At 37.1% G+C, this 11822-nt stretch overlaps 1 protein-coding gene across 1 annotated transcript; it reads left to right on the plus strand.

The window, feature by feature from the left end:
* The first annotated feature begins 66 nt into the window (after positions 1–66).
* commd5 (COMM domain containing 5) lies at positions 67–7049 on the plus strand. The gene is made up of 7 exons (XM_042493410.2): positions 67–224; positions 1063–1223; positions 1554–1582; positions 1705–1755; positions 2224–2319; positions 2570–2645; positions 6250–7049. Exons 1-7 carry the CDS (start codon positions 104–106, stop codon positions 6349–6351), a joined length of 636 nt encoding a protein of 211 aa, XP_042349344.1. The 5' UTR covers positions 67–103; the 3' UTR covers positions 6352–7049.
* The last annotated feature ends 4773 nt before the right edge of the window (positions 7050–11822 follow it).

An 11822-nucleotide genomic window follows, 5' to 3' on the forward strand; every position in this document is an offset into this window, starting at 1 on the left:
AAAACTAGCACAAAGCTGGAGCACAAACGTACTAAAACACACTTACGTTTGTCATTTTGCCATTTATTTTCCGAGCATACAGCATATTAGCGCATGGTGAGTCATGTCCTCAAGCCATACAAAGGACTCTAGCTTTTTAGGAGGCAGGATACCTCCTGAAATCGAGTCAATGTCGAAAAACCTGAAGGATGTGGACCAAGAGATGTTCAGGAAAATACTGAAAGGTAAATACCAGCAAGTTGTTTTAACTGTTATCGCTTCCTAAAACAGCGAGTGTACGTTTTAAATGTTTGTAGCTAATATCATTTATCACGGACCTGTTTGTAAATTGCTCAACAAGCTATTATTTTGGGGAACCACCAGCCTTTACTGTGAGACTTTGATAGAAATGTGTGATAACAGTTTAACCCCTTGAAACCTGAATCAACATCGGCTTTTTTGTGCTACGTTTAGATGTATTTTACAAGCTATACGAACCTTTAAAACTTGAGCAAATTGTTTTTTGGGAAAAAGGCAATGACCAACTTGTCAAGAAATATCTCACGTGTTGCAAGAAATTAGTCAAAATGTGATGAGGAAAATTACCTTAACAAATTGTTTTGAAAACAAGGGAAGGATTAATAGAAAATTATCCAAAAACAATAGTGAAAAATGTCAGGAAAACTATATTTGTAATGATTGTAATTTCAAATCATGTTACAGGAAAATATAATACAGTAAATACTTTTTAAAAATTTCAACATTTTGTAAGCCATTTTCTTGTTTGTTTATTTTTTACTTTAAATAAATAAATCTATTCAGGTATTTTTCTTTTTTTTGCACATTTTTCGGCCATGGCTTGTTAAGTTGCTTGTTCCCTTCTCCCCATGTTTTTGAAAGAAATCAAAGCAGCTTTCGCAGGTTTCAAAGGGTTGAACAACAGTATCTGCAGTATCTCTTGCCCAAATGTCCTGGTTCATGCATGCTCTGATAAGACCCAGGCTCTGAGACCATGGACAGTAGTTTGCAGGTGAAATCATTATATAAGTGAGCTAACTTGTCTGTGAATGATTGTGTGTCCAGCTGTGGTGAGCGCCCTGGAGGGGAAGGACTGCAGAGAGGTGATGAAGACTATAGCAGAGGCCAGCAGCATCCCACAGGACCGACTCAGTCACATAGTAGCCGGGATGTACAGAGTGCTGTCTGAGGCCATCCGCATCCCCACATCATCACTCAAACAGGAGGTAACCAGGTGTTACACACTGGAAATTATACACTGATCAGCCAAAAATATTAAACCACCAAGAGATGAACTGAATGAAACTGATCACCTTGTTACAATGCAATGTCCTGCTGGGAATCCTTTGGTCCTGGAGTTCATGTGGATGCCACCTGATACAGTCCAGCTACACAAAGACTGTTGTAGACCAAATAACAAAATGCATGATGACTGAATTCCACACACTCTTGGGGGTGCAACTGATGTGAACTGCTTTCTCTTTGTAAGCATGGAATTACACATTTTAAGATGCAAACATTTTAATGGACAGTGTTTTGTTTGTGTCCCTGTTTAGGCCTTTAGAGAAGATCTCAGAGAGCTGAGGTAATACTCATCATTTTTACCTCAGTGTATTATCGCTCCTGCTTATATACAACACTGTTTCAACATCAGATGCTAAATTTGTTGTTCCTGCTATGTTTTTTTGTTTTGTTATGTCACTTTAGGATACCTGAAGAATTTATCACAGATTTCTCCAGTGTGGTTTTTGGCAGCAGGTAAGTTGAATTTACAGCCTCTAAAGTAGGCATGTCAAACTGGTCCACAGGGGGGCCGGTGTGGCTGCAGGTTTTTGTGCCAACCAACCAAGAGCACACAGTTTGACCAATCAACTGTCTGAAGACGGAGATCAGTTGATTAAATGAGTCAAGTCTGGTGTGCTGCTACTTGGTTGGAAACAAAACCTGCAGCCACACCGGCCCCCCTGTGGACCGGTTTGACATGCCTGCTCTAAAGTCTCTGTTTTTGAAGGCACGGAGCTCCCTTGGTCAGTGTTGGGATGGGAATTTTTTTTTACCACAGAACCTGATCAAAATGTGCTAGTGTTTCACCTGGAGGGGACATTTGTGTCTGTTTCCAGACATCTGCTAAGATTTGTCTGTAAATTTTAATGCTACGGCTGTCATTCTTATGCTGTTGATGGAGATATTATCACTGCTGCTGCACACCTGTGTTTGTGTTTGCAGGCGTGCAGCTCTAGATGCAGCAACCTCCCAGAATGATCCACAACTTCCCACAGTGGAAGACTTTAAATGGAGAGTGGATGTTGCCATTTCGACAAGGTGAGGGAGAGAGGACATGTTTAAAACCAGTTCATTGAAACTTTTCTTTTGTTGTTGTCTGGTAGGTCTTTCCTGGAGAAATCTTCATTACAGATTGTGGCGCGCTTTATATATCTTCTTTGTTTGTAATAAAAATAAGAAGATGTGGGTAGTTGGATCCAGCAGTAATGGTCACTGAGTTTGACCAGAGAAAACGGGTAGAAAAGAAAGAAAAAAACATGATGTTTGTGTGTCTCCTCTGTCTCTGCAGCTCTTTAGCCCGGGCTCTGCAGCCGTCTGTTCTGATGCAGATGAAACTATCGGACGGGAGCTTGCACCGCTTTGAGGTACTTGAACAATTGTTTTGTTCCTGATGATACAGGCAGGTTTATGTCCTCTTTAAAAAATGTAAAATTTTCAAATCAAGCTGCAAATGTCTGTTATCTTATTTTATAGGGGTGAGAGAAAAAATGGATAGTATCGCAATATTTTGTGTATCAATATTGTATACATACGTGGATACCAAGTATCAGTTTTTTAATATCATTTATTAATATTGCAAATACTATTGTACTAGTATAATAAAATAGCTGTTTTTTTAGTCCATTCAATACATTTTAGAATTGATTGAAGTGAGATGAACAGACTGAAAATTTCCTTTTATTAGCTAAAACAGATTGAAGTTTTTCTTTTTCTGACATAATTTGCTGTTGATAAAAGGTACTAAATCAAAATATAACACAATATATTTGATCACATTACTAAATATTGCAAAATGTTTAAACTCGCCTTAATATCGTACTGTGACTTTAAGTATCATGATAATATAGTATCGTGTGACCTCTGGTGATTTCCACGTGTAATATTTAATAACATCATCACTCTAAAACAAATCCCTAATTGGAATCAAGTAATTAAGCGGGTTAAATGAGTTAGTCGTTAAATAAATGAATAAAATCAACTTTCTTTATTGAAGTAATGCAATGCAAATGTAGTGTTGAAAGATTAAACACCAGCAAATTTGGATTGAAGCAGAATATTTCATTTTGTAAACTTTTGTAGATTTTGTAAATTACATTATTATCTTTTTCCAATAAATTTTGACTTTTGGATTATAATGCTTTGGAAACATTTGGATCACACAAATTGCAAACAATCCTAAGCAGCCACACCACTGGAATCTGATTCTGTAATATGAATAATATTAGTGCAACTTAAACATGATCTGCAGCTGTGCAGAAATCTAGAGTTTAAACAGAATAAATAGACACGCTAATTAAAAATAAAAGTCGTACAGTATTGAATGTTGATTGAGATCAGTGTTATGATTGGAGCTTCAAACTATTCCGTCCAGCCCTAATTTCCTCTGTATCCTCATCCTGTGGGTTGAGAGAAGTTGGTGGTCAGCCAGCAGGCTGATGTAGGTCTGTTTCAGGTGTTACATAATGAGCTCACAGTGGAGTAACTGAGGTAACATTTATTACCTACAGCCTAACCTAGAACCTGCTTCTGACCCAGTGCACATTATGACACTATTGTTTACTTGTTTATATCTCATTTTTCTCTTTATGACACATATTTTTATAACACCACATGTATTTCAAATCAGAATAGAAACTACAGAACTGTTCTATCTCTCTGCAAATTAGCCTTTTCTTAAAGAGTTATTGCTGGATCTCTGACTGTGTTTCTTCTGTCTGTTGTTGCAAACTGATCAGTTCAAATGACAGAGGAAAAGATCCAATTTTCACTTCAGAAAATAAGCAAAATGTGTAAAAATGTGGCTTTGTATTAAACAAAGAATTGTAGTTTCACTTAGCTGAGCCACGATTTTTCTGCCTCCATGACCCAAGAACAACCATTTCATCTGAAAACAATTTATAACTTACAAATGTGCTTATAAAAAGATTTAAAATAATGATGAGCGATTCAGGAATGAAACAAAGAGTGAGAAGTGAGAAACTCATATGCAAAATGGATAAAATCATCAGCAAAGTTAGTAAGCTGTATAAGTCAACAGGGGGCGCCATACTCCATACCTGCCTGATAATGACAAGACAGATGCTGCTTTCAAAGTAGGCTACTCATGAGGACAGGAGCAGGAGGGAGGACCTCTACCACGGCCGTCACTGTACCTAGTGCAGTGGTTACGTAATCAGATTACAGCAGAATTAGAAGATTAGTAGCACCAACATCCGGTGTGCATATTCTATTGATGGACGTTCCTTAAATCTACCTGATATGTGTTTCTCAGGATCTGTTCCAAAACATGCAGAATCACAAACAAACAATGACAAGAGACAGCTGCACTTTTTCTCGACCTCTGTCTTTTAATTAGCAGATGTATCTGCGCTAGTATCGTTATAAAACAGAGGATGAGACACAGTCAGCTTGAGACTTTAAGACAGGAATGAGAAGTAAAAACATAATAATAGATAAAAGTTGAAGATGTAACAGAGGCACCTCATGATATGACTAAATTCCATTTTAGAGGGCTTTGATGTGATTATTAAACAATTATTGTTGCATCTTGATGCATCAACATTTTCTATTTCTACACATGATGCATTCTTTTTCACAGTGTTGCTACTTGCTACATTTAAAATAGAGTTGTTGCAGTATACCGATACACATAGTATTTAAAAATCATGTTAATTATGCACATGATAATAACATGTAAATAATCCAGCAACACTTCCATCTCTTTCCATTCTCACTTTGTCTGTAATTGCTCCTTTTGTAGTATTTTGTACAGTTTTGGTGACAGACTTTCTCTCTCTCTCTCTTTAGATCCCTAAACTTGAGTAAAAAAGAGATAAACACACAATAAAAAAGGTTAAAGATGAATTTGACAGATACATTGCATTTTTCTTAAAATAAATAGCATTTTTCCACTCAACTTCACAGAAGCCAAAATTCTTACATATGCAAGCCGTTAGTCAGTCAAATCGTATTCATCTACAGTTGCTAACACTCAACATCCTCACCAAAACTCAAGAAGTGAACATAAACCCGATGCACAGGTTCATGCCTGTTATGTTTCACCATCCAAATGATTCTGCTTTAAGGAAAGAACAGCCCAGTCTTACAAAATCACAGGCCATAATAACATTGAACACTGGGTTTTAAATTCTTGGATTTTTTACTTTTTGGCATTGTGATGCATCTAAAAGACACCCCTCTCACGCCTAATATAATATATACGCACATATATATTTGTATTATTTTATATACATCATTTTGTGAATTGTCCATATTTACCTATTAGGGAGGTCAAAGGTCAAACTCATACATGAATCATTTAATATGGAGTTCAAGACCTTTCAAACTTTCACCAACACTTTCACTGACCATTTTTGCCCTCTTTAAACACAAAAATGTGAAGAAAACGGAATCAGCAACTTAACAAGCCATGGCCCAAAAATTTCAAGACTATTACCTGTAAACATGCACAAAAAAGAAGAAGAAACGAATTTAAGAATTTTTTTAAAAAGTATTTGTTGTAAATGTTTAATCATATATTTTTCCTGTAACCCAATTTTAAATACAACATTATGAAAGTAGTTTTTGGGACTTTTTTTTTCTATTTTCTGGATGCACTGGGTCTTGTCACGTTTTACTAATTTCTTGCAATTTGTTAGCATTTCTTGCCAAGTTGGTCATTGCATTTTTCCCCATGTTGTTGAAGGAAATCAAACAAATTTTTTTAAGTTTCAAAGTGACAAATAGCATGTGAAAGGTGTCTGATCCCGGTTTCAAAGTTTTAAACAATGTCATTTTTGAACAAATGTCTCAATAATGTCCATCATGCTATTGCTGTAGCAGTTTGTATGCCATGGTGGTAATGTCATGCTGCATCAAATTTTAGTTCCACCTCATCTCTGCAGTTGTATATAAACCGGACACCTCGTCTGTGTTCGACTGTGACTGAATTGCTGTCTCCTCGTTCAGGTGCCTGTGTCTAAATTCCAGGAGCTCCGGTACAACGTGGCTCTGATTCTCAAAGAGATGAACGATCTGGAGAAGAGGAACATTCTCAAAATCCAAGATTGATTGACCACACTGGCACGATATTTAATGAAGCTGTAAGCCTCTTGACTTCCTTTTGGAAAGTTAGTGGAATTTTGTAAGTTGTGCCAATTGCTTCTCATTTGAATCATTTATCATATGATATGATAAAAATAATCTGCCTGTCATAATGTTATGATGTGATGCTGTTGGCATCCAACATATTTGACTGTTGACAGAGTGATAAGAATAGTTAGTCAGCTGGTGTCAGTGACAAAAAGACTCACAGACTGCATTTCAAACTCTATCACCCTCGTCCTTACCTTGATGTAAACTGTACATATTAGCATTATTCAATTTTAGAGATTGCTGAGAGATTTGAGACAGCTGCAAAGCGTCCAGTGTGCCAAAACACAAACGCAGTAAAGTGAGCTCTCAGATACTCTCTCACTGAGAAGCCCTTCTTAACCGGAGTCTTGTGATCTGCTCGGTTTGAGAGTGAACATTTTGTTCACATGCTTCTGAAACACGAGGATGTGCAAGTCAAAGGATGAACGAGGAAGATTTTTTTTCCTACTCATGTTTTTGTACATATAATTCAAACCAGTGACAGAACAAAGGAGCACTATTGTATAAAAAGTGCAATGATGATTTTTTTGTTATTTTGTATGTTTTCCTAACTAACATCAATAACTTTAACCTCTCCAACCACATGTATCTAATAAAATCTGTCCATTCCTGCACATGCAAAGTGTAGATGATTTGTTTAGATAACTCAGAGAAATAACAATTCATAGAGATATTTTTTCACACTTTTTAACTACAAAACTAAAAAAAACCTGCATGGAAATGACTCAACACCTAACAACAACTGCAGCCTTGACAGAAGTGACAGACAGCCAACAGATCATATTATGAAGGTGTTTTCAAAATGTTAATCAACAAAGCTGTTCAATCATACGGTGATTCAGAGATTATACAAGTAACACAAGTTATTGTGTAAGCAGTGGTGCCTGCAGAAAGTTTTCATCAGCGTGGCTGGATGGGGCCATTAAAAAGCTTAGGGTGGCACACCAAAACCAAAAGCCATATCCAAATTTCAGTAATTCTATTATGCTGTTGAAATATATAGACCAGCAAATAATTATCTGAGGCCACATTTAGATGAGAAAAACGTAAAAGTCTCCCTTTGCTTTCTAAATAAATCGTGTTTATATAACATCTTTAAAAAAAAAAGTCTCCCTTTGCTTTCTAAATAAATCCTGTTTATATGATAACATCTTTAAAAAAAACCTTGTGTACACAGAACTGCAAAAAGCTAAAGGTTAATTTTGCATCGCCACATAATTAAATAAGTTCAATTATATTTGATTTAAAATCAGTTACTTGTTAAATACCCCCCAAAAAATATTATTATTGTTATTATTGTTTTTATAAAGCACTAATAATTACAATAATACCCAGAATGGTCACAGAAATTAAAAAAGAAACAAAAACAGAAAACACAAGAATTATGTTTTTAAGGAAATTTGATGTGAAATCTTAGATCATTCATCACTGCGATTAGGCACTTCTTATTAACCTCCATCCCTCCATTGTGAGCATCTAATGGTATTTCAGTAAAGCTTACTATTTTATTTGATAAGAAACAAATCTGATCCCATTTTGTTCAGCCAAACAGACCAACATAAATCAGATTTTCTTATTTAGACAACCATTAAAATACTCATCTGTTCTTTAAGTGTAAGATTTTTGTAATGATACATGTAGGCACGTACAGTGGGTCAGACTAACATCTCAATCTGCTGTAAGAGCCTCGTCACATGTAACCTTGATTACTTTCATGCCTCTCATTCCTGCATGTCTCTGCACTCCTCCCTGAAGGAATGACCTCAAATGTAGATTATTTTTTACTGTGAAATGAGATATTTGTTGTAGACAAGCATAAGTGCATGTTTGTTATCCATCTCATGAACATTCATCTTTCTTGTATAAAAGTCTGTGAGGTGACTTTGAGACTCGCTGCTGGTCCCCGGCCCAGTATGCACTTTCCAGACAGCCTGTGCCAGAAGCCCCGGCGAGACTGCATTGCTGGCCTATTTAGATACATAACAAAGTTTCAAGGTGTGAAGGGACAGAAGGGTCTCTGATTATTACGTGTGTGATCTGTGTGCATTTGCATGCTTGCATAAGACTCCTCAAATGTCCTAATTTGCATATATGTCAGTCTGTCTGTTTTTGCATGCGTGTCAGTCTGTGTCTGTCTGCAGCGGTGCATCCAGTCAGGGTTTGTGTCTGTGCGTGGGATTGAGTTCACGGGCTAGACCGGCCGACCTATATTACAAGCACCACTACTACTGACATGGACAGTGATCGACTGCCCAGCCTATAATCTCTACTCACACACACACACACACACACACACACACACACACACACACACACACACACACACACACACACACACACACACACTGCAAACAGGTTTTATTTTAAGGCTGCAGGATATGCCACTTTAGGTAATGCTAATAATACTGTGTAGTCTAGTATCCAAACAATTTGGAGGACAATCCCTTAATCAGAGTCATTAGAGTCATTAAACTCTAACCTACTTCTAGTCTTACAGTGAGTCTATGGGACTGGTTGATCACCAACCACTGTACCCAAAAGTCACAATTACAGGTAGTGGCACCCTCAGAATTTTTATCATTGGGGTGTCCATATGGGGGTGGCACACCAAAACCAAAAACCAGAAAACTCCTGAATTTCAGGAGTTTGGTTATACTGTTGTAGTATAAAGGCTAGTTACAAACTATATCAATATGAGAGTTAAGCAAACGCACATTGATACACTTTGGTTTTACTACTTTTCAGTTAATGTTACTAATAATCTGATGTACGCAGACTAATACAGGTACAGTTAACATTTTGAGACCTACAGCAATACTGATTCAATGTATTATGTTCTGTATAAAAATGTTAGGTTATTCATCACTCAAATGGGCTGGTTCCTCTATTCCTTTACACCTTTGAAACCTAAGCAAATTGTCTGGATTTCTGTCTGAAATCATTCTGATTATATGCTGGACAACCAGTGTGAGAGTTCTCAAGCAGATTTTTTGGTATAGTTTTCCTGTTGTTAATCATGGCCTCCATTTACTCCAATTCATCAAGGATTATCTCTGTCTTTGGATACTACATTTAGTGTGGCAGCATTAGAGAAAGACAGTTTTCTTCATGATTTCAGCGTTACATGGAGTGAGTAATTGATATACAAATGATCATATCGTGGGTGAAGTATTCATTTAAATAGTGATATAAGCATATATAAATGCTATATTAAAATAACCAAATTCTTGATGTGTTTAGTAAGATGTCACATTTTTGTCAATGTAACACTATTGTCACAGTTATCAAACACAGTTTGCTCTGTGGCTGTGACACAGATTGATAAGTTGATATCTGGTCAAGATTTGTTGCCTGATGCTTTTTTACACTCAGGAAAGTGATCTGAGAGGCAGAGCAAGGGCTGACATGCTCTTCTGTTTGTTTATGTGGTAGAAAAACATAATTAGACATGAAAGTATGATGGTGTTATATTGAATGTATGATTTGTGACTAGTGCATGGTCATGGTTTGATAGTTTCAGAGGCCTCAGAGTCTTTCACACTAGGCACACAACATGTGAGGAGGTTCTGAGTGTCAGAGGTTAAAGGGGCTCTATGTGAAATTTAGAGTGCATGAGTTGTTTCTGCAAGGATCTTAATGTGGAGGTGGTTGAGCTAGCTGGCAGCTAATGATGTGAACTCCATAAACAGCGCTAAACTACAGCAACAATGCTAACAGTGTTAACCGGGGGGAGGGACCAAAGGGTGGATGTGACGATCTAGTAATGATATCAAGGGTAACTGCCATGCCAGTGAGATACTCACATGCACTAACATGCATGTGCATCCCAACCAGTTTACCACAACAAAAAAATAGAGAAGCTCAGATTACAGCACACACTGAGATAGCATGAAGAAATTCTCTGTTCAGGACATCATCACTGCACTATATCAAATGGTGCTTTGCTGCTGTATTAATGCTCTGAATGTTATATGCAGAACCTTTAGCATAAGATGAGGACCTTGTAGGTGAGAGTCTGGACCACGCTTTACACAAAATTTGGATAAACTGTATTGGGATAAATCAATGTAATGTTACATTAAGGTTTTTGGTATCTCTGTCCATGCACATGTGCTGTGCCAGACGCTTCTCAAATGGGATTTGTGCTAAATTCATATATTCAAGGAAGAACAACTGAGGCTCATTGAAGTTTTCCCATCAGTATAGGTGATTAAATGGCCCCTGTTCAGATGTCGGTTTGTGTAAGAGCTGAACAGGTTTGCATGCCACTCTGAACTGAAGCAGCAGGTTGGTGGGTAACAAGGTGGAATAAATTGGTGCTTCAAATGATTTGTTTTAATCCCAGTATTGTCAGCAAGGTATATTCTAGCATTGTAGTCAAGACCACCTAAACCAAGACCAAGTCATGACAGAGACCAGAGTGTATCAAGGCCGAGACAAGACCAAGACTTTTTGAGAGGTCGAGGCTAAATAAAGACCAAGACAAGACCAGTGAAAGTCCCACACTGCATGACACACTTACAATAAAATGTGGAACATGCAAACCGTAGACACCCCTCAAGATGACCTGAGAGATGCACATTCCCATAAAATCACACATGGAATGTGTGCTGTGAGACATTTCTAAATGATAAAATAATATGAAGGCTATGCAGAGGCGAATTTTATGTGTAGGAATTTTCCTTTTCTACACAGACATTTAGTAATATACCAGTAGCTGGGGGTCTTGACTGGTCTTGGAAAAAAAAATCCAGAATCCTCTTCGTCTAAAACTGAAATAAGAAAAAAAAATGGTAGAGACCAAAACCTTCAACAAGTGGTCTTGATACTGATTTCGAGAACAAGACCGATCTTGAGTTCTACTCCCGTGGTATACAAAGTTTGTGCCAGCAGTCAATGTGAAAGTTACCTCTATTTTTGCAAACAAAGATTTCTCAAAGTGCCCATGAGTAGAAACTTTCCCACATTTCTTCAAGGGTTTTGCACAGGGCAACCCATGTAAACTGTTATCAAAGCTTACATTGTGCTCAAACTGCTGCCTGTATGCTATAACATTTAGATTTTCTAAAGATAGGTTAATGGAAACTCTACTTGATCCATGAAAGAATATTATTCAGATTTTCTGAAGAGAAAAATACTTATATAAAATAGGAACTGACTGTCACATAACAGCTTTACCTGGTATGTGACAGGTTAAGCATTACAAGTCACATAACAAGTAAAACTTGCATCTCTTCCTATCAATTTCCTTGTATAATACAAACAGAAAGAGAGCAGGGAAGCCTCTGGAAGCCCATCAATCACTGTGACCCAGATCAGTTTTATAACTGAACCAACAAATACTCTTTTATTTATGATCGGAAACACTTATGGATCACTTATGTCCA

The sequence above is a fragment of the Plectropomus leopardus genome, chromosome 8 (assembly GCF_026936395.1).
Source record: "Plectropomus leopardus strain MGB_pleo_1.0 chromosome 8, ASM2693639v1, whole genome shotgun sequence".
NCBI lineage: Eukaryota > Metazoa > Chordata > Actinopteri > Perciformes > Serranidae > Plectropomus > Plectropomus leopardus.

What these genes read in the sequence shown, in the direction of transcription:
- commd5 (XM_042493410.2), top strand. Translation starts at nt 104, where the DNA reads ATGTCCTCAAGCCATACAAAGGACTCTAGCTTTTTAGGAGGCAGGATA. An exon ending in GAAGATCTCAGAGAGCTGAG is followed by an intron (nt 1,583 to 1,704) that starts GTAATACTCATC and finishes ATGTCACTTTAG; the next exon opens with GATACCTGAAGAATTTATCA. An exon ending in GGAGCTTGCACCGCTTTGAG is followed by an intron (nt 2,646 to 6,249) that starts GTACTTGAACAA and finishes CTCCTCGTTCAG; the next exon opens with GTGCCTGTGTCTAAATTCCA.